Here is a 24,787-nt window from a genome sequence, read left to right on the forward strand (position 1 = left end):
ATCATTAGAATAAGAAAAAACTCATTGCTCAACAGCAGATTTATTTTCAATCATCATAGAAATACACAAAGAGAAAAACTAAAATAGATGTTAAGACTGAACCTAAACCATGTGCAAAGAAAATAACAAATTGCAGCATGACAAAAACTATGATTTGAACCTGAATATGATGGCAAATACATGGCAAAACTTATACAATGTCATTAGTTTGTCTACAAAATATTGACATTGTCAAACATTTATTACACAATATTGACAATGTTGATAGTTCATTAGATTGCCAGAAAATTAATTTATAAATATTCAAATTTGCTGTGATGTTGAGTATAAGCTTATATATCATGTATATATAAATATTTAAAAGAATGAAGTTTTACCAGCAGTGACAGACATTTGTCTTACTACAAAATTTGACAATTTTCTTTGTAAAAGTATCTGCAAGTCATTTATAGGAAGTTATTTCAATTAAACCATGGTTCTATTTAAATAAGAAGCATATCACCACTCATTGCAGAGTAGAAGCATTTAAACACACAAGATTCAAGTTCGAACATTAGAATGATGACAATTTCTGGCAGTTCTCGATAATAGACCAATTGTAAAAATAGTAAACAAAATGATTAAGCAAAATGCATGTAGCAGACACACCCACACAATGTTCAGAGAAATAAAAAAAATTCTAAGGTCAAAGTCTAGACTTGAAACCTTTCTGTTCATGATCTATTACATAAAAAGGTTCTGTTATTCTAAAAAAACTATCATCTGTCTCTTAGTCATATCCAAATAATACTGAATAGTTTAAATCAAAATCCGTTACAAGCAAAGGTGAGGTTGTTAAATGCAAGTTAATACACCTTAGTTTTACCAAGAAAAACATATATGTTAACAGTTGTGAATGCATATTTGGAATATATTTTGAAAAGAAAAACTGATTGTTTGGAAAATCAAATCTTTAAATATTTTACACTTAACATGTTGCTTATGAAGGTATTTGACAATATGTAATAGGCTTAACAATTTCAAAGGTTAAAATATTTTAGAGCTTTCCACAAGTTCGTATTTTTGTTCTTTCCCTTTGAAAATGCTTCATAGAATTTGAAATATTTTACAAAGATACAGAGTGATAACACCTTTGAAAACATTTTAAACTGTACATTAATCAACAAACATCAATAATACTGTGATGGTAACAATTCCAAATCTTAATAAATAAATAATTAATACTGTTCCAATGTAACAAATTTAATTTAACTATCTATCTATTGGCCTAGATAGTGTTTCAATTCGTTTGGGAACAACTCCTTTCAGAGCAGTTTCCTTAACTAAGAATGCATCAGGATTAAATTGCACATGGTCCATAGATGCTCTAACTATAGGTTTCGATAGTTCATCCACACGAGGAGTGGCAGTGGCACGCCTTGCTGCTTTAGAAATGGGCCACATCTCATCTTTTGGTTTTTGATAGGAATCGGGAGTTGATTTTGATCTAGCTAGTTCAGCACATCGTTCTGTTGCAGATGCATTCTTTGCAGAGACAGGAACCTGAAAAAAAGATGATATATATCTACATATATCCAAAATATTGTTTTGTTTTTTAAGACCTTTCTATTCAGTTGGGATGAAGATTAGCAATGCACTAAATCAATTAATTGATGGGTGTTGTTACATTTATCGGTAATTCGTATATTTTCCCTTTGACCTTACTGTCTAATATTTTTCTATATTATGGACAAGATCTGATACTCGAAAATATTAGGCAATGACGTCACTTGTTCATGCCCATCCGCGTTTATTCATAATTAAAATGTGTGAGGCGTTATTCATACAACCAGAGACATATATACACATGTATATAGTATATATATATGTATCTGATACAACCAAACAACTATCACAACAATATGTATGTGTAAATAAACTCATCATAGATACCAGAATTTATTTTAAATTTTGTATTTACGCCAGAAGTGCGTTTCGTCTACAAAAGACTCATCGGTGACGCTGGAATTCAAAAAAGTTAAAAAGACCAAATAAAGTACGAAGTTGAAGAGCATTGAGGACCAAAATTCCTAAAAGTTTTGCCAAACACAGATAAGGTAATTTATTCCCGAGGTAAAAAAGCCTTAATATTTATAAATATGACCACATCATTGTAAAAAAAGTATTACTTACAATTACATTTATTTCACATTCTTAACAAAAAACATATTGTTAAAACAAATTTGCCTTGCTGGCTTGCTTGACTTCTTGCTGATAAAGTCAGTTGCAAAATTTAAAAAATGCCATTATTCTATAAAAATATATCAAACGTGGCGTGATGCTTAAAAAAAACTAGTAATTATCTGAATAATTATGATAATACTATTCCTAATCATGCCGTCATAGTTATCTATCTGTAAATAAGAGAATGTATTTTGTTTTTAAATATGCTTACCGACCATACAGGATCCCTAAATGGTCCTTCAGGTCTTTTCTTGGGGAAAGACAAACTTTGGGTTCTTTCGCTAGGTTCACCTTTCAAGGCAGATTTTGGTATAATTGTTTCTATTTGCCGTGCTCCTTCATATTCTTTAGGTGGCTGTTTAGGTTCAGCTAATTGTCGTGTTCGAGGCCGGTCTTCAGCATTTTGTGCCCCTTTACCGACAAGCCATATTGGTGTATTACGTCCACAGCTGTATAAATATTCCCTCCTAAAATATGAAATAAGCTAACTAAAAAAGGATAATTATACATCAAATAATGATCGCATGAAATAGATCTCAAAACAGAAGAATTCCTAGGTCTGCCAGAGGGTACATAAACTTTTTAAAAAAAATCACAGAAGAATTCCATATCTGACATGACAAAATCAAACCACCAAAGCTTTTGTTGGGATTTAATTTTCAACCAGAAAACTCCCAAGATATTTGGAAACCAAAATACATACAAGTAAATATTAATATGGTGATGTAAGCTATATAATTACATGTAGACTGACTAAAACAATAAACATAATAGGCATCCTAAATTTACTACACATAATAAACAATTGATCACAAAATCAAGCAATGAAAAAACAACATTTGAGCTCTTCAAAAGATGTCAAGCAGTGTCTTCAGAACATTTACAAATTTTTAGGAATATCAAATACAGAAAGAATTTCCCCACTCTTAAATTTGTGCATCAGGGAAAAATAAACAAAATAATGTAATGATAAAAACCTTTCAATGTTCTTGATCAAATTCAACTTCTTGACCCCTGTTAACTCTTTGTTTGCTTTGTCAGAAGAAACAATTCTTGCAAATAAACTTGCATGGTTAAACGGTTACGATTCTTACAAAGTTTTCTCGGGCACTAAAGACACATGACAACTGTCAATACGAGAATAGACCCATTGATATATGAATAGCTACTTAAATCACACAGTTAGGGCAATGGTTAATAGCATGCAGCAATATTGCAAAATTTCAAAAATTATTAATATTGATGTAAATACGAAAATTCAACAAAAATTTAAATAAACAGTAAGCAACATTGAAACTGATTAAAACAACATGACATCAATGTTTAAAAACCCAATGTTTTTATTTTCAAAAAAGGTATGTTTAGTAAATTAAACTTCTTAATGGTAAGGATGAGTATATGAGAAAGTTTTGAAGGGCAGTATTTAATTGGTAAATCCTTAGTAAACTTTGCGCTTAATAAATAAACATCATAAAGGCAATATGGGTTTTGTGATAAAGATTGATTTTCACACTGCATTTAGTCATGTGCTGATATATCGCATTTATTTTGATGAAATAAGTTTTAAATGCTTATTACGTCAAGACAATCGTGACATTGGCTCTTTTTTTTTTTTTTTAAAGACTAGGAATTTTTTAAGCACAGAATGGATTTCTTTATCTAAACGGTATGTTGGTTCCGTCAAATGACTTGAAACTTATCAAGAAGTTGATAATTTCATTTTTTTATTCGTCTTACATGGTTGGTTAATGGCTTAAATAAGTTGCTAGCATTAGGCCACTGTTTAAAAGCATGAAAATAAAATTACGAATATCATTTTACCATAATCTTAACAGTCAGTTTGAGACATTGTCTTATGAGACGAATGGAAATAGCATTCTAATATTCATATATATAAGCCTTAATTTGTCACTTTAAACTTTTTTTCTATTCTTTCGTATCTGATGAGTCATTTGCAGACGAAACGTGCGTCAGGCGTACACAAATTTAATCTTGGTATCTATGATGAGGTTTTGTGCTGACATGAATTGTCATTGATATGGTTATATTTATAATTTTACTGTTTACAATCTTTTTAATTTTTTTGAAATACTAAGGCTTTTCTACCTCAGGCATAGATTACCTTAACTTTTTTTGCTTCGAGCTTTTGTAGACGAAACGCAAGTCTGGCGTATATACTAAATTTTATAGTCCTGATATCTATGATGAGTTTATTATTTATTTATTGGTGGAGACTCTTCGTTTCGTAAAGGAAACGTAACTAATATGTTAAAGCAGCTATTAAAATAAGATTATTGGACAATATATAACAACGATCACTAAAGCAGCTATTAAAATAAGATTATTGGACAATATATAACAACGTTAACCTACTGTTGTATGTACTTGTAATAATCTCTCCAGTAAACGTTTTCTCTGTTCAAAAATAAGTTAGAAGTCAACACAAAATCAGGTCAATTACAAAGATCAATTTGCGTAGCAATAAAACATATTTATATGTAAAGCAATTTTATTTTATTTTAAATGGAGGATTTCATTATATGTCCATTTTGAATTAAAATAATCCTAAGACTACCAAAACCTTTTCAGATAGGATGAAAATAATGGAATTATTTTGTTGAACTAAACTTTAATACAATGTATTTATATAAAACCAAGACACATGTGTAACTCTCACGTCTTCATTTTAATACCAGTGTTGATTTTTTTTTAAATGGGGTCTAAAAGCAGACAAAAAAACACGGAACCCCCAAGCAAACAGCCTCCGAAAATTTGCCTGCACTCTTGAGAAATCCTTCACCAAAATGATTTTCAAACTGCAAACTTCAATGTAAAGGTTGTTTCTTAAAAGCGGGATATGGTTGCTGACTACTACATTGCTATATATTTATTTTTTTCAAAATCCAGGATCTGCCACTTTTTAATGCTTTTAATTTCTTTAAAAACTTCAATTTGAAAGATTTGCTATATAGCTTTCCAAAAGCAAGTGAGGTGCTACATAGAGTGCTAAGACTTATAAATACTAAGATCATAAAGAATAGTTTACCTGTTTTCTCGGTGGTCTTTATGTAGTTCTTTAGATCTAGAAAGTTCTTGTACCCTAACATTGGCCTGTTGTTGTAAAGGTTTTAGCTCCCATACCATAGAAGCTCGTCCACAGCTGTAGTAAAACAGTGGCCTGGAAAATAGTGACAAAACATGACAATTCAAATTGTAAAATGCTTATATTCAACAAGTATGTTAAAAGGATTTTAGAGAATTGGTTGTCACTATCCCATTGTCCAGATGCAGCCTAAATTTTTGTCCAAATGAGTTTTTTAAAAAAAGCTAACACTAAGGTAAATGTGGACCACTAATAATTGATATTACCAATAGATTTGAATTGATTTATGATTTTCAAAATTTTCATTTTCAATTTCAGAACAAATTTTGGGATTGCCATATTTGCAACCACAACTTTTCATCAAGTAATACACTTGAACAAATATCTCAAATCATTGAGCTGATTTGAGAATAAATATCATCTGAAATGTCCAAATATATATAGGGCTTCCACTTAAGAGTTTGACTCATTCCTTCCGACCAACCAAAATCGATCTTTTATACTTTTTAGTTGGTTATTTGGTTGATTGTTAACGTCAGATAGCTGTAGAAATGGTACGGAATGATCTACTTAAAGGTCTACTTTCTTTAAAAAAAAAACAATATTTAAAACGAATTATGACAACATGTTAGCATTGTACATTTCCAATTTTCCGTTACTTAGAATATAAATTGTGATTAAATATAATCAAGATAGAACATTTTGAAACAAATTTGTAAACAGACATTAACTACGAGATTTGACACATATTTTATTCTTTTCCCTTGAAATTACATAAATAAAGGAAACAAAGTGGACAACCACAAGCTCTACGTCCGAATGAAGACGGATACTAGTAACATCTTGCCGAAAATTGAATAAGAAAAATAAGAGATCGCAAAAAAATTTAATTTACATTAAAAACTAAGATAACCTACTGTTTTTACTGTGCAGTGAACGGTTAAAAAATAGATTGTTACCCTAATGGCATATATCGTGTTGAACATCAGCACGTGTAGACGAATAATTATGATCAACAATGACACGCTAAAATCAAAACAAAATTTAGATTTACAAGAGATGTGTTATGATTGCCAACAAGATAGCTATCCATGCACCAGAGACCAAATGAGGTAGATTTCAGCAACTATCACTGACTATAGGTTGGCGTACGACCTCGAACGACAATTGACAGAAAACAACTCAATAAACTCCTAGATTTTCTCTGAAAAAAATTTGTTGTTTCTATTTATTTTATCGCATTTAAAAATTCCGTTTACAGTGTATATAAAGTGCGAATCCAGCTAGTTCATTTTTACTGTTATATGCGGGTATGTCTATTGTAGAATAAAGGATCATGGGAAAACTGTATTTGTTTACGTTTTGAAAATATCAAGTTAAAGGATTTTAAGTTAAGTTTTAACATATTTTCATTGTGATATGTCTTTATAATATACAAACATGCATTAAAGTTCAAATAAGTGTTATAAAAGCATCATAATATAGCATATCGATTATTGAAAGCGATCCATTTTAACTATAGATGCGATGAATTATCACTGTTAGTGCAGTCATTATTAATGTAGAATTTTCAAAGATGCGAGGAATTTTTATTGTAGAATTATGGGATAAATGCACTTGCAACAAATGAAAAAAAACTTAGTTGATGACTTTAGGATTTATGATACATGTATTTTCAAATTGAAATACAAACTCCTCATTCATTCTTCATCAACTATATAGCGTTTCAAACTTGTAACAAAAGCAATTCTCAAAATGTCATATTGTATTCTTCAGATTACGTTTCTCCTTGATTTTAACTTATATAGGGAATCACTGGAGCGTGACAGCAGCGGGCCCTCTTAGGCAGTCAGTGGGCCCCTACTTATGAAAAATTCTAGATCCGCGAATGGATACTACCGCAGAGGTAAAACCATGCACATTTGGGTTATGGTACACGAAATGCATGCTACAATTCATTTTTGTTGATTTTATACCCTTTGGAACTCTATGTGGGCTATTTCAGCAACTAGGCAAAAAATCCCCAAACTAGATACACGGTTAGATTCAGCATGTCAACGAATTCCAAATATCTATAATGAAGGACTTTTGTCTATAAATTTGGACCCCACAAAATTGAAATAGGGACCAAAAATATAAAAAAAAATGCATGCATCGGATACATTTGTCATTGAAGGCATGACAGTAACAATAGCCATGAATATACAAAAATATCTTATTCTGGGGTCTCATTGGGGGTTCTGATCCCGGATCCCGCTAACTGTTTTGGCAGATTCCCGTATTCCGCTTATTGTTTTGTCAGATTCCCGTATCCCGCTTATACTATGCAGTTCTAATTTTTTGTAATTATCCGTGTCCCGCTTGACTTCATTTCCCGTTTTTCACTACACAAATCATTTGACTTTCACCTGTCACGCTTGCAAAAAATCGGCAATCCGGCGTGACACTTCTACCCAAATACCACCCACTTATCATTTTACTCTATTTTGACTCATATTAAGCCCATTATAAATATATTAAAAAAGTAGCGTAGATTTTTTTATCCCTTTTTATCCCGTCTCGTTTCGTTTTTGAGCCATATATAGATGTCGTATGTGACAATAAGACAACTCTCCATCCGAGTCACAATTTATAAAAGTAGACTATTATACGTCAAAAAACGGTCTTCAACTCACACCGAACAAGTTATAAAGGGCTCCAGTGTAAAACCTTTTAAACGTGAAAACAAAGGTGCAATCTATATCAAGATGTACGTAATTAGTGGTGAAGTGTCATGGAAATGGATAAAAAAAAAAGGATAAAGATCCCTATACGCTTTATAAGAAACTAAATGGAATACATTTGAAATAAATGTTATTTCTATTGAATTTATTAGAGTGTTTTAAAACCAAACTTTCCTCCGTAAGTTAAATTTTATCAAATCTTTCTCTTACTTTATCTATTGTTTGAGCAAGTCGGCTAAATTAAGGCTATACAGCTAATTTCCTAATGCATATAAAGCAAAACTTTGGTTGGCTTGCTTGCTTGCTTTGTTTGTATAATTGTTTATACAAACTTTGTAAATAAGATTGACATTTTTAAACAATATGAATAGGCATAGTTTTATCTGTTTTTTTAATATTTGAATTAAATTGGGTGTTATCATAATGCTTATCCAATAAAAAAAAAAGCAAGCGAATCAACTAAAGTCTTGCTCTAAATGCTTAAAGAAATGAGCTGTAATAGATAAAAAGAATAAATTATACAGTGAAAATGCACCGCATATACAATACTAATGATTCGCTCCACAGTGAAAATGAATGAATAGTATCATTATTCGACAGTAAACATGACTAGCATTACGAAATCATCATAGTGGAATTTAGTTAAATATGAAGAAACTGAATGACAAAACATATTCTACGTTATACAACTTTAATAATTGTATTAAAATGAATATTTTTTACTGCAACAACATCTTACTTGTTAGTTATAAAGCACCTGCACGATCTGTTCGTGAAATGTCCTAAATATTCACCCATTTTGGTATATATTTCACAGCTGGATGGCTTAAGGCGCGATAAAACCCCGCTCGCATCTCTTACTTTGTTTTATTATACGACCGCAAATTTTGAAAAAATTTTCGTCGTATATTGCTATCACGTTGGCGTCGTCGTCGTCGTCGTCGTCGTCGTCGTCGTCGTCCGAATACTTTTAGTTTTCGCACTCTAACTTTAGTAAAAGTGAATAGAAATCTATGAAATTTTAACACAAGGTTTATGACCATAAAAGGAAGGCTGGTATTGATTTTGGGAGTTTTGGTCCCAACATTTTAGGAATTAGGGGCCAAAAAGGGCCCAAATAAGCATTTTCTTGGTTTTCGCACTATAACTTTAGTTTAAGTTAATAGAAATCTATGAAATTATGACACAAGGTTTATAACCACAAAATAAAGGTTGGGATTGATTTTGGGAGTTTTATTTTCAACAGTTTAGGAATTAGGGGCCAAAAAAGGGCCCTAATAAGCATTATTCTTGGTTTTCGCACAATAACTTTAGTTAAAGTAAATAGAAATCAATGAAATTTAAACACAATGTTTATGACCACAAAAGGAAGGTTGGTATTAATTTTGGGAGTTTCGGTCCCAACAGTTAAGGAATTAGGGGCCATAAAGGGACCCAAATAAGCATTTTTCTTGGTTTTCGCACCATAGCATTAGTATAAGTGAATAGAAATTTATGAAATTTAAACACAAGGTTTATGACTATAAAAGGAAGGTTGGTATTGATTTTGGAAGTTTTGGTCCCAACAGTTAAGGAAAAAGGGGCCCAAAGGGTCCAAAATTAAACTTTGTTTGATTTCATCAAAATTGAATAATTGGGGTTCTTTAATATGCCGAATCTAACTGTGTATGTAGATTCTTAATTTTTGGTCCCTTTTTCAAATTGGTCTACATTAAGGTCCAAAGGGTCCAAAATTAAACTTAGTTTGATTTTAACAAAAATTGAAACCTTGGGGTTCTTTGATATGCTGAATCTAAAAATGTACTTAGATTTTTGATTATTGGCCCAGTTTTCAAGTTGGCCCAAATCGGGGTCCAAAATTAAACATTGTTTGATTTCATCAAAAATTGAATAATTTGGGTTCTTTGATATGCCAAATCTAACTGTGTATGTAGATTCTTAATTTTTGGTCCAGTTTTAAAATTGGTCTAAATTAAAGTGCAAAGGGTCCAAAATTAAAATAAGTTTGATTTTAACAAAAAATAAATTCTTGGACCTCTTTGATATGCTGAATCTAAACATGTACTTAGATTTTTGATTATGGGCCCAGTTTTCAAGTTGGTCCAAATCAGGATCTAAAATTATTATATTAAGTATTGTGCAATAGCAAGTCTTTTCAATTGCACAGTATTGTGCAATGGCAAGAAATATCTTATTTCACAATATTGTGAAATAGCAATTTTTTTTTTAATTAAGAGTTATCTTTCTTTGTCCAGTATAGTAAGCAAGAAATATCTGCAATAATTTTTTTTTAATTGGAGTTATCTTTCTTTGTCCAGAATCAACTTAAATCTTTGTTATATACAATATACAATGTATATTCACTTTTTACTACCAACTGATAAATTTAAATAATCTTTACCATTCAGTGATAACAAGCAGTTTTTTTACATCATGTATTTAAATGAGTAGTAATTGTTGCAAACTCCATTAGAATATTTTAATTGAAATTAGTTTTGGAATAAGGGGAAGGGGGATGTGAATAAAAAATTGGGTTAAATTTTTCTCATTTGAAATTTCATAAATAAAAAGAAAATTTCTTCAAACATTTTTTTGAGAGGATTAATATTCAACAGCATAGTGAATTGCTCTAAGAGAAAACAAAATTTTTTTTTAGTTCATTTGAATACATTCATTCTGTGTCAGAAACCTATGCTGTGTCAACTATTTAATCACAATCCAAATTTAGAGCGGAATCCAGCTTGAATGTTGTGTCCATACTTGCCCCAACTGTTCAGGGTTCAACCTCTGCGGTCGTATAAAGCTACGCCCTGCGGAGCATCTGGTTAGTATTATGTATTTCTGAATATATACATTTTAACTAATTTTCTTCATTTTCTTCAAAAATTAAAAAAAGTTCGTCTGTTTATTTATCATTCTACATTAGACATTTATGGCATATACAGTAAAAATGATATTTTAGGATCCGCACTTTACATACACTGGTTTACAAAACATGGAAACCTTGAACTTTGCTTAGGTGTTTCGATAATGATTTTTTTGTTAGTTTGAAAATAGAATTATTTGACTTACTGTGCACGATAGAACGACCCATTTCTCTTGATTACTTTAGGTTTAGCTAAATATCGTACACGTTCCCAGTTTGGGGGTCGTTCAATTTCCTCTTCATAATCTCCTAACAGTGAAAGCGATCCAATTCTCATAATCAAACTTTACATCGTCCGCCATCAAACTTTATTTTTTTATATACCTCCATTGAAAAAGTCACCATGTTCGATATTAAAACCATATTAAGGCGATTACAGATTTAATTAATCCTCTACATCTGTACTATTCTCAATACACATTAAGTTTTGTTGTGTACTGAAATACACCATAATCTTAAAGTGAACTAATCTTAGCAACGAACATTTAAGACTAAATACAGACAAACTACTCTACATGTATTTTATTTTTGGTCCCGATTTAATCGGAGTTATAACCAGGTTAAAAGTTAAACTACAGTTTTAGTAAATTTTACTAGACTTGCTAGACATTTCATTGAAGTTGCTTTCTCATTCCTACCTGCCTGAACTTTGACCTGTTTGGAAATTTTTCTTCGGAGAGGCTAAAGTTTTTACTCGATCAGTTGCATCTGGTATACTTCTGGACACTGGCCACATCATTTCCTGTGTCCCCCAACTCACATTTGGGCTGAAAGTAAGGAAATAACATGGAAATAAAAAAATAATACGTTACTACTAGAAAGTTTCAAATATCATAAAGTTTACAAAAATTCTACGCCATGTCAGGAAAAGATTCACGCTAAATCCTAGTTTTGTAGCGATTCTTAATAAGCCCTAATTTTGTAGCGATTCATGATAAACTCTTGTATTATAACTAATCATGATAAACTATTGTATTATAACAAAATATGATAACCCATAGTACTGTAACAATTTATGATATACCATATTTCTGTAACGATTCGCGATAAGCCATATTTCTGTAACGATTCTCGATAAGCCTGATATTTCTGTAACGATTCTCGATAAGCCATATTTCTGTAACGATTCTCGATAAGCCATATTTCTGTAACGATTCTCGATAAACCATGATATTTATGTAACGATTCTCGATAAAACATATTTATGTAACGATTCTCGATAAGCCATGGTTTTGTAACGATTCTCGATAAACCATGGTTCTGTAAAGAGTTTTGATTAACCAATTGTTCTATGAGGATTCCCGATAAACCACAATTCTGTAACGATTCTTTGTTAATCCTCGGTCTGTATGGATCCATAATAAACCATACTTTTGCTAACTATAACTAGCAATCAGAGGCCCGAACAATCCAGGACCTCCAAGTATCGGATGCCCTTAATCGTTTAAGGAGCCACCGTAGAGGAGTTTAATGTAAAGACTAAATTATTAAAAAATATCATCGAAATATAAATCTCATGATTATGATTTTATGATCAGACAGAGCTATTTTTTGGGATCATTAATATTCATTTAATGATTATTTGCAATGGTAAAATTTAAGAAGCATTTTATGTCACATTTTATAATGCCAGTATGCAAACATATTAATTTGACAATAAATGTGACATCTGCACTGTATTATGAGGGTTTGGAAACTATTTAAAATTGAGTTAATAAAGTAGTATTACATTTACACCAATACATCTTCATATAGTTCAGTTCGTAGACTTGGGTCTGAAGTTCCTATTCAGAGTTCATAGTTGTAGTGAGTTTTGTTAGGCAATTGTTACAATGTTTGTGGGTGGTTCAAGGTTATTTTACACGGGGAATGATTGGCACTCCCTTGCCAGTACAGTTACTCATATGATAGCTTTTCTTCGGATAACAATTGATTGCACTACTAAATTCAATTAAACGGTGTATTTAATAACTTAAAAACAGTTTTCCTAAGATATTATAACAATTTAAACGATTGTTTTTTTAATAGTTCCTTGGATAATGATATCAGCTTAAATTGAAGATTTAAATCTGCTACCTGTCACCAGACTATTGAGAATATATTTTAATAATTTATTAAATCTCATTAGATCTGTATAACTATTGTAAAATTACGGTTACCGAGTTTTAATCTAGATTACAGGAAAATATATAACAGCTGTTCAGAACACAGTGTTAATATTTTAAATAGTTTCAAAAGGAGGAAATGCTTTGGGGAAAAGAGAGCATGATTTAAAGGTGTGTTTCAAAGTTAAAAGTAAAAAAAAGGCCATTGAAGAAAAGCATTCAGTCAGTGGCTGCGCTGTTATAACTCAAGATTTCAATTCATGGGGTCCAGAGATTAAAGGAAAGATTTTTTTTTATAAACTCCTACTTACCCAACGTTTGTCCACCATTCTATTTTTTGTTCTTTCGGTCTTGAAAGATCTTTATAACGGTCTCTGCAAATACAAGTACAGAATGTTAAAATAAACTATAAAGTGGAATGTGTAGATATTGAAATACAGAGCGACTAGAGATGTCAACGTACCGTTGTTATTTTACCTGCTTCACAAGCCAACTAAAAACATTGAAGACCAAAGAGACTTTCCGTTAAGAGATACATTTAATGTCAAAAGAAAAAGTAAAATAAAATGAATTTGCTTTACAGCTAATATACGCCATTAAATTTTGTAACACAGAACAAACACAGCAATAAATCGTGCCAGACAACAAATACACATTTTTTAATAGTGACGGACATTGGTTCCTTTCCTCGCACCACTATTGTGTTTAAAGGAAAGCCGACAAAATCAGACAGGAATGTCAGCTGGTACACGCCACCAAGTTATGTCTGACAGCATACACAAAAGTAGAATCCACTTAATTTAACGCTTCGTCTATGAATAAAAGTTTTCAAATGAGAACCCGGCAATAACGGATACACAATGACATTATCGCGTTATGTCAGACAGCTGACACATAAGTCCGATAGATGATGCATACAACTGGCCCAAACCATCAAGGTCAAGCACACCACTGATTGTTATCACAAAGCTGGTTAAACTACAGTACTTAGTCGAGTCAGACTAATCCTATATACATATTGTCAATTAGTTGTGTCAGACAAGTGGTACATTCTTTTGAATCGTGTCAGACACTAAGCATTTACAAATTACTGTCAGACAGACGGAAAATACCACTGGATAGTTTAGACAGAAAAAAACTACCACTGAATCGTGTCAACCAGAAGGTTTATACATTTACATAGTTGATAGTTGTAGAAACCACTGGATAGTGTCGGACAAAAGAAACATATCACGGGCTGATTTTGGACAATTGGAAAATACTCGCATACATCGTGTCAATTAAACGGAACATACTATTTTGTGATGTCGGGCATATTGTACATTCCACCGGATCTAGTCAGACAGTTGGAATATACTACTGTACCGTTTCAAGAGTATGTTTTATACTGCTGGATCGTGTCAGACAGACGGAACATACCACTGCCTGGATCGTGTCAGACAGACGGAACATACCACTGTGTCGTGCCAGACAGACGGAACATGTCACTATGGCGTGTCAGACGGACGGAACATGTCACTGTGTCGTATCAGACGGACGGAACATGTCACTGTCTCGTGTCAGACAGACAGAACATATCACCATGTCGTGTCAGACAGACGGAACATGTCACTATGTCGTGTCAGACGGACGGAACATACCACTGTGTCGTATCAGACCGACGGAACATGTCACTGTCTCGTGTCAGACAGACGGAACATACCACTATGTCTTGCCAAACGGACGAAACAAACCACTATGTCGAGTCAAACGGACAAAACATACCACTGTGTCGTTTCAGACTGACGGAACATGTCACTATGTTGTGTCAGACAGACGGAACATACCACTATGTCGTGTCAAACGGACGGAACATACCACTGTATCGTGTCAGACGGACGGAACATAACAATGTGTCGTGTCAGACAGACGGAACATGTCGCTGTGTCGTGTCAGACAGACGGAAAATACCACTTTGTCGTGTCAGACGGACGTTACATACCACTAGGTCGTGTCAAACGGACGGAACATACCACTGTGTCGTGTCAGACGGATGTTACATACCACTAGGTCGTGTCAAACGGACGGAACACACCACTGTGTCGTGTTAGACTGACGAAACATACCACTGTGTCGTGTCAGGTATATGGAACATTCATTGTGTCATGTGGACAGAAAGAACATACTTAAAACCACTAGATCATGTCTTATAGAAAGAACATATTCTTTGATCTTGTCATAGATTGGACATACATGTAGAACGTGACAGACAGAATAACATAGCCCTGAATCATGTCTTTAATACAGATGATGGTACATCATGTTATAAACGGGACCTACCAGTGGGTCGTGCAAAATAGAATGAGAAACCCCCTGTATCATGTCTTATAGAAGGAACATATCACTGGATCATGATATATAGATGGAACATGTCATTATGTCAAATAAAGCGAGACAAAACATACCAGGGAATCATGTCTTATGTATCATACCTTCGACAGGGTCTAATGAGAAAGCCGATAAAAACCTCTAAATAATATTGGGTGCAACACGTTTTTTACTATATTTGTTCTTGAAAGAATTTTAAGTTGCATTATTAATATTAAGATGAAACGCCATTCTTCCAAACGTGTTTTCTAATTTCACGAAAAAAATGTTCACAGCAGGTGTAAATATCTGTGTTACCATGCAACATTAGAAAGGCAGCTACTGAAATATTGTGTAAAAAGTAGCAATTCTAGTTGTACTTACGTGCTCTGAATATTCAAACTCGGAAATTGGGATTGGTTGATAGGCGGAAGTACCAACGTCTCCGACGTCTTCGTTTTCTGTCGCCCCATACGATGCTCCCCAGCAACGCTTAGCCATGTACTTCAAACTTTACATAATTTTCATGTTAAACTCGAAAACTAATCAGTGCAATTTATCAGACAACAGATCAAAATTTTTAATTAGATATGATATTAATGTTTTAATAATTTAAATGTATAGTTAATACACAATGGTGATGAAATTGTATATGCTTTGTGCCATATTGTTTACTGATCAACCGTGTCGTTAAACAATATATAAACTACAGAATGGCAGTATTGTTATTTTATGGATTTTGATTTTGTTTAATAGCATTTAATAAATTGGACTGTTTTATTTGAAGAGACTGTTTTAAAAGGCGGATATGTTATCGATCTGAATTGTAATTTCATTTAAACGAATATAATTTTAAAAGTTTATACAATACATTTCCGTTTAACGCATCATTAAGTTACTTTTTCAAATATTGATCTGGTTTTAAAAGTTCTATATATTCAAATATAAGCAAATAATATAAATGTCTATATTTACTCAGGGAATCTCTTGACAAATCTCTGCCGTGTTATTTGGTCTGCTAAGATTGAATTTTGTGGAAAAGAACTTGCAGTGGTTTGTTGGCAAGAGAGACACTCTGTTCAAGAAGCAAACTCACATAGTTTCATTGAACGGCCTTACTAGTAGTCGAATTTGTAGACTTTATAATTGGTTTTTCCCGAGGCAACATTACTGCTTTTTACAAACATGCCTATTGTTTTTGTAACTCCCACTCCACTATCGCGGTTGGACCACTTTGTTAAGCCATGCTGTTAGATGTATTGTTAATTTATTTTCGTTCGGAATTTGAATGAAATATTTGTCACTGGGCGTTACTCAGACAACTTTTAATCGTCTGTAGCTATATATATGCACAATACTCACATAAGACAGATATACATATTGTGAATGGAGTATGTTTTAAATGTAATGAACATATACCAACAAGGTGGTATGTTATCTCTGTCTGACACGACCAGTGGTATGTTATTTCTGTCTGTCACGACTAGTGGTATGTTATGACTGACTGAAACGACTAGTGGCATGTTATGTCTGACTGACACGACTAGTGGTATGTTATGTCTGACTGAAACGACCAGTGGTATGTTATGTCCGTCTGACACGACCAGTGGTAGGTTATGTCCGTCTGACACAACTAGTGGTATGTTATATCTGACTGACACGACTAGTGGTATGTTATGTCTGACTGACACGACTAGTGGTATGTTATATCTGACTGACACGACTAGTGGTATGTTATGTCTGTCTGACACGACCAGTGGTATGTTATGTCTGACTGACACGACTAGTGGTATGTTATGTCTGACTGACACGACCAGTGGTAGGTTATGTCTGACTGACACAACTAGTAGTATGTTATATCTGACTGACACGACCAGTGGTATGTTATGTCTTTCTGACACGACCAGTGGTATGTTATGTCTGTCTGACACGACTAGTGGTATGTTATGTCTGTCTGACACGACCAGTGGTATGTTATGTCTGTCTGACACGACCAGTGGTAGGTTATGTCCGTCTGACACGACTAGTGGTATGTTATGACTGACTGGTACGACTAGTGGTATGTTATGTCTGTCTGACACGACCAGTGGTAGGTTATGTCCGTCTGACACGACTAGTGGTATGTTATGTCTGACTGACACGACCAGTGGTATGTTATGTCTGACTGACACGTCTAGTGGTATGTTATATCTGACTGACACGACTAGTGGTATGTTATGTCCGTTTGACACGACTAGTGGTATGTTATGTCTGACTGACACGACTAGTGGTATGTTATGTCCGTCTGACACGACCAGTGGTATGTTATGTCTGACTGACACGTCTAGTGGTATGTTATGTCTGACTGACACGACCAGTGGTATGTTATGTCTGACTGACACGTCTAGTGGTATGTTATGTCCGTCTGACACGACTAGTGGTATGTTATGTCTGACTGACACGACTAGTGGTATGTTATGTCTGACTGACACGACCAGTGGTATGTTATGTCCGTCTGACACGACCAGTGGTATGTTATGTCTGACTGACACGACTAGTGGTATGTTATGTCCGTCTGACACGACTAGTGGTATGTTATGTTTGACTGACACGACTAGTGGTATGTTATGTCTGACTGACACGACTAGTGGTATGTTATGTCTGTCTGACACGACAAGTAGTATTTTATGTCTGACTGAGACGGCCAGTGGTATGTTATGTCTGTCTGACACGGCCAGTGGTATGTTTGCCATCGTAACATGTACACATTCAGACGGGGGAAATATAGTTGCGTTGGAGATTCGGGGGTGAGAAGGTTTAAACCAAAAAGAGACAAACGATCATAAACATGGTTTCAGTTTAATTGCCATCAGCTTTGATCCTAAATAGTTGTCACTGGGGATCACTTAAAATTTACACGGCTACTCTAGATCTATGTAAAAGAAGACTTACCTTCCAGACTGTCGAATTCTCTCATACTCCACTGTAATCAGAAAGAAAAACAAATGGTGTAAATTATTTATCCGGCTTACGAAAATGGCAAAAATATGTGCGACAGTTCAAAAATATAATATAAACACATTATTTCTATGCATTTTTGATTTCGTCGTTAACTGAAACACTTGAGAATTAGTCCATTAAAAAGAAATCAGCGTAACGCAAATTGATTTATGCATATATATTGAATCACAGAAATTGAAATTTTATTTTTTAGGGTTCGAAATAAAACTTATATTCCACTGTTACGTACACTCAAAAAATTCTGGGCCTAATTCATTTATTATATCGACCGTCGTCATGTTTAGGAGAAGACTCCTTCCCACGGAAGACTGACTTAAAGTCTTCACAACTTTACACGTCTTAAAGACTATTAAATATCATCTCGATGGATCTGTTGATAGACTCAACCCGTTAATTATGTGGAACATATTCCAAGTCCAAGCTATTTAATTGTTTGGTTATATTGTATATAAATACCGAGACATGATGTACTTCAAATATATTCTGATAGTATAATGTTGACAACTTCCTTATACGAGGCCCCATAGAAAAACCTTAAAACGGAAAGTTCACAATCAGAAAGTACCAGCACCTGTAGAGTGAGAGTGTGCTTTTGTGGATGTATAACTTGTAAATGAGTGCAGATGGTTTCAAATGTATATCAATCCTGTTTATACATATAAGATTGATAGAACGGAAAAGACAAGGCATGCAACAATAATTTAACCCCTAGCTTGTTTGATAGAGAATATTACAACAGTATATTATTTGATTGTTTCCAAACTTTATTAGGTTTGATATTATAATTTCATTTATTAAGGTAATCATTCTAATTGGCACACATAATATTATATATTGTCAGGGAATATTAAAGATTTAATTATTCAATAGCTATATACTTGTTGGTATTGATTTTATTGTCTGCGTCCTAATTTCTGTTGGTGTTTGATCGGCTAGGTGATATAATCCAACACAGGTATGCGGCTCAAGAGGGGTATGCCAGTTCAAATATATAGAATAACGGACGAGCTGGGAAATCCTCTGAAGGTTACTGACATCGTTAGCACACATCCTCTTTCTGGTTGGCCCGAGAACACAGTTTTTCGTAGACCTTTTATTTATTTTAGACATTAAATTCAAATTAAAACATCGCACCTGCTCTATCTCAAAATATTATAGCAGTGTAGTGTACTAAGTTTGGGACATCTTATATTAATAATTACAATTACAGAAAAGTCTACCAGCTCTAACTCAAATTAAGATCAACTATTTGCTTATATTGTCTATAATTCAGCTTGACAGCTTCAGGTTTGCTGATGTTTTCCCTTAATTTAGGCATCAAACAAAAGGAAACGAATTTGGAAAGTGAATGAAAAAAAAATAGCAAGTAATACAGTGTTTACACTATAGAGACTACATTTGTCGATAAGTATAAGATACTTAAGCCGGGAGTTCTGATCAGGACCCCCTGTACATTCTACAAAATGCCTTAATCAGCAATACTTTGTAGGGTAACTTCGCTGAGGTGTCAAAGTTGAGATAATTGTTGTCTCAACATTGAAATCTTCAGATTATTTACCACCATTTATAGTATTGACAAAGTGTTAACATAGTTAGAATCTTAACAGTATGGTACGCGTGTACTTCATCATGATTGATAACCCTAGGTCTTCGTCTGATATCTGTCTGCCCATGGTAAATAAAGAGAGATCAAATAAATAAATACATATGTCTATGGGTACTTGGATGACTTTCAAAAACTCAGTTGGGTTGGAACACGCTCCTTGGTTTTTTTGTGTGTGTAAAGGGCAGACAATTGAGATTGATGTTACCATTTCTGTATATATTACAAACTTCCCGTCTTCAAAACAAACTTATTTCGGTTATATTTCATGGCAATGTAGACGTACAGTTCAGATGGAGAGAAAATATTGCAGTTCATAGAAGGTGAAAAGAGGGATCTCAAAAATATACCAAAATGGGAGTGGAGAATGGTTGTTGTTCACTTATTGTCCAGTGGGAAATATTTCATGGATTTTTAGGACGTTGGGATTTAGAATTTTAAATATAATCTTGATAATTTTCTTATTAAAAGTCCTGCATTTAAGAATTGAATGCTTCTTTTTGTAAATTTATTGGGGTGTAAAAGCGTTGACCGAAGTACATTTTGTATGAAGCGCGGAAGCGCTTCATACTAAAAATGTGCACACGGTCAACGCTTTTACAACCCTATAAAATTACAAAAAGAAGCATTCAATACTTATAATTACATTTTTAGCTTTGATTATGAGAACACGAATTTATAAATTTTGTATGTTATTCACCTGTGCACTTTATTTTGGGACCACGTGCTATCATGAATGAAAAGTTTTATTGAGTGATGCAATTGCTTACGGAATAACAAGTGATGTACCGTTAGCCAATCAAAATAAAGTATTATAATGAAACATACATCTAATGTAATTATATATGTATATTATGTATCGTTATCAGTGAATAAAGTATTTGGGATGTCAGAATATTTGGCCGTAGTAAGCCATCTTGCTGTTGCACGGTGGTATGTTTTCTAAATCGTTATTTCTCGTGTGTTGAACAAGGAGATAAATTGCGATCATATGAGTTTCTTTTTTAATTTAAAATGCAATTATGGTTTTTATTGACAACTGAGAAATAATGGTAAATGGCCCTTTATTTAAAAACATCAAAACATTAATTTTAAAATCAAATATGTTAATAATAGTTGTATGATACTTAGAATAAAAATTGCAAACAAACTCTAGATAGGACAAAAGTATTCAATAAATGAAAAGTACTAGTTTTACTTTCGCCTTAACCTTCAGAGTTCTCAGACTATAATATTAAAATTGATCACAGAAGATTGTTTAAACAATAGTTTTATTGAGCTTACAAACAAACATAAGATGCTTCCATTATTACCAAATAAACTAAACAATAAAAAATAATGATTATATGGCGAAGTGAAATTACACACATACAGGTACAAGGCACTTCAGAATTACTTTATATTTTAACAACCCCATTAACTTTTGAAGGGTTCTCAACTTTTGGCTTTCTCGGAGAAAATAGTTCTCAACAAATGTTTTACTGATGCGGAAGGACACTGTTGTCTGTAAACGGGTTATCCAGTATGTGTTTTGTGTGAACCATAATCCACCTTCATGGTAATCTGTTCATCGGCATCCATGTCATGCGAAGGGTGTATGTTTACCTATGGATGTCATATTGTTTTTTCTTTGCCGTTGAGATCTACACCATGTCTCCCTTGGTGTCTTGGGATGTTGTTTGTGTTGTTGAGTTGCCATTAAATGGTTTATACTCCATGCCAAGTATGTTTCATCTCTAAATGTCTTTTGTTTTAAAGTTCTTGAGTTTCTGACTCCGTGATTGGAGTATATTCAACACCTCCGTTTAATCATATATCTAAAGTAAGTTGAGAACCACTTGTGTTTTCTATAACAGGGTTGTAGTGATATTGATGATATTTGCCAAACCGTGCAAGTGCATATTATATTTATATGTTCCCCATAACCTAAACTCGGATCACCTTCATCAGTCTCGTCCTGTGATCCTTTACGCTCCTCTATATTTGGAAGTTTATTGGTCTGCTTTTCTTTCACTCTTCGGAAAGTGTGCCTTCGATTTTCTCCTTAGAAATAGTGAAATTAACCAATGAAATATTGAAGTTAAATTCCAAAGTCTTAACTGGGACTTTTATACTAAGTCTTGGAAATAATTTACATGGAAACAAAAGTGAGGGGAAAAAATGGTTGAAACTGAAAAAAATGTCTTTTAAATGTATTAGGATACATTGGAAGGTTCTAGTTTTTTTCACTATTTTTAGGAGTTCCTCAAAATAATGTCATCGTGTATGTTAAATCTATTGGGATCATTTAAATGTATTGGACAAAATGGATGTGGGGATTTGATACATTGGGAATTTCATACTTCACATATTTTGGAGAATCAAAGCCAAACTAAAGAAGGAAGGGACAATATGTTAATACCAGTTCTATTTCTCGTATTTTCTTTCTAGATTTTGTGTTATTCACTTTGTAACACTGATATTGAAAGCTTAGAATAACTTGAGAAAACCCGAATGCCTGAAAATGAAATTTGTTTTCTTTGACGGTACAGAAAAGAAATATGTAAGATGGCAAAATGTGATCACGACATTCAGAGTCAAGATATACTGTTTGTAAAAGTGAGAATGAGTCTTCTATCCATTACCCTCTTCTTACACACGAGTTAACTAATTTGACAGATTCTTCTCGTCTCACACAATGGTTGTGAAGTTACTTTTATTCTAAATGTTTCGTTCATGTCCATGTTTCCAAAAGATAATTTGACAGTCTATTTAGTTATTAGATCATTACATACAAGTGTCAATCATATTACGGTGATCAACTTAGTAATGTATTCATGGTGTTCGCTCAGAAACAACGACCCATACACATTACTTGTTTTCGTTTAATGGGCCGAAACTGTAAATTTGTAGATATAGACTTTGATTGTTATTTAAATTTTTGATGAAATCTTATATGCAGATATTTCAGTGAGTTAATAAATCTTCGGTTTTGTCCATAACAGACTATGTAGTATTTTAAGGACATTCAGTTGCTTTTAAAATAGACATAAACTTAATGGATTAATACAATTGTTGAGAAGAACATACGCTATGTATGCATTATGTATTGTATTGTATGATCTCAGTTAGAAAAGAGAGTAAATATGCAAGTACAACTGGAATACTTGATGCATTGCAGTTTTCAAAAATATGAATATATTATAACACAGAGTATATATCGTATCATAATAATTTTGAAGTAAAATTCTTAAAACCAAGAAAGTATCCATCATCCCTTTATTTTATGGTCATGGTTAGGGTAAGGGTTAGAAATAAATGAAATAGTTACGGATATGTAGTCCCAGAATATGACACACCAAATTACCAAGAAAACTTTCTGTAAGACAGGTGTTGTTCAAATAAATGAAGTCTCATATTATATAATATAATTGCCTTACGGTTTCATGAGAATTTTATTGTACAATGTATAATACAGATCAATTTAAATTTAATTATTTTAAAAAAAACCACTTTAATTTATTCTGTCGATTGTTGAACAGTGTAAGATAATCAAATTTGAAATTTGAAAAGCATATTTGGTTTTAAAATTTAATCCATTATAAGCTTTTACAGTGGTGTATATCTCAGGTGTATATTCATTGCATTGTGATTTTATTTCAAATATCAAATGACTGACTGTTCAAGAAAAATCCAAAAAATGATTTCACAAGTTTAGATTTGTGTAACAACATTTAAATGTTAAATTTATATATATCTTGATATAACAATAACTTTCCCAGTTATTAACTCGTTTATCTTTTATTGATCTCAAGAGCTTTTATTAATGAAAAATACCTGATTAATAAAGCATTTAAATGTTAAATTGAAAGCCTCCATTGTAAAACAATTTTAGTCAAATTGAAATAATTGAAGATGAAAAATAACAGTAACGAAAAATCCTACCTTTGACTTCTGCCATTGCAGCCATGTAAGAATTTGAAGACTTTATCAAAGATTCCTAGTATTGTTTATATGGACCACATGGCCTGTGATATCTTGTACTCAAACGAATTTAAAGCTTTCGATTTTTCGCCACTTAGCGACGACCTTTAACTGAAGCACGTGACTTCTATATAAAGTTAAAAGCGCGAATTTAAAACAAGAGAAAGTAAAATTTGATACAAAGTGTTTCTTTACATTAACTTATATGGTGTGGAATAGTTAGATTGACTGTTTGTTAGAAAATATTGTGTAATTTTCAAGCGCTAGATTACTTGTATTTTGCCAGTAATAAAATGACATCTTTTACATTACTTATACATGAGGCCCCTCATGGGGGGTCCTAGTAATCACATAATCACCATTTTTTTGCCAATATAATCACATAATCATTAAATATTTGCTTATCTTTAGTAATCAAATAATCATAAACTAAAAATACAGTCCTAGGTAATCAAATAATCATGAAATATTTGGCTTAATAATCAAATAATCATTAAAAAAACGGCCAAGTAATCACATAATCAAAAACCCCATGAGGGCCCTCATACATTTCCTCGTCTGCACTTACCTTTAGTTTTCATGCTTTATACCGTGCTTTGTGTCTTGTTTTTAACACTATTAAAGGGCCATGTAGTTATATAAATTACGAGCTACAGAGTTTTGACGAATATACCGGTTGCCTCTGTCTTATGATAGCTATCGTTCAAGTTCCCCCCTATATCCGTTCTTTTGGTCTACAACTTCAGCATCCTCCTATATTGCCTTGGCGACGTTTTTAACGTCATAAAGTTCTTC

At 32.9% G+C, this 24,787-nt stretch overlaps 2 protein-coding genes across 6 annotated transcripts in view; one reads left to right on the forward strand and one right to left on the reverse strand.

Moving 5' to 3' along the window:
* The window catches only part of LOC134716388 (uncharacterized), a 41,029-nt gene that overhangs the window by 12,632 nt on the left and 3,610 nt on the right, over positions 1–24,787 (forward strand). The window lies entirely within an intron of this gene.
* On the reverse strand, positions 22–24,785 carry LOC134716387 (sperm microtubule associated protein 2-like). Of its 5 annotated transcripts, XM_063579362.1 has the most exons (9): positions 23,954–24,091; positions 21,971–22,072; positions 18,358–18,388; positions 13,392–13,454; positions 11,614–11,742; positions 5,270–5,401; positions 4,597–4,638; positions 2,435–2,690; positions 22–1,542 (listed from the first exon to the last, which is right to left on the reverse strand). In XM_063579362.1, exons 1-9 carry the CDS (start codon positions 23,976–23,978, stop codon positions 1,252–1,254), a joined length of 1,071 nt encoding a protein of 356 aa, XP_063435432.1. In that variant the 5' UTR covers positions 23,979–24,091; the 3' UTR covers positions 22–1,251. The 5 variants fall into 5 exon arrangements, with proteins under 5 accessions (XP_063435432.1, XP_063435436.1, XP_063435435.1 ...); XM_063579366.1 differs by lacking the exons at positions 21,971–22,072; positions 23,954–24,091 and adding an exon at positions 24,561–24,785; XM_063579365.1 differs by lacking the exon at positions 21,971–22,072 and having other exon boundaries at positions 23,954–24,122.

The sequence above is a fragment of the Mytilus trossulus genome, chromosome 4 (genome assembly GCF_036588685.1).
Source record: "Mytilus trossulus isolate FHL-02 chromosome 4, PNRI_Mtr1.1.1.hap1, whole genome shotgun sequence".
In the NCBI taxonomy this organism is placed as follows: domain Eukaryota; kingdom Metazoa; phylum Mollusca; class Bivalvia; order Mytilida; family Mytilidae; genus Mytilus; species Mytilus trossulus.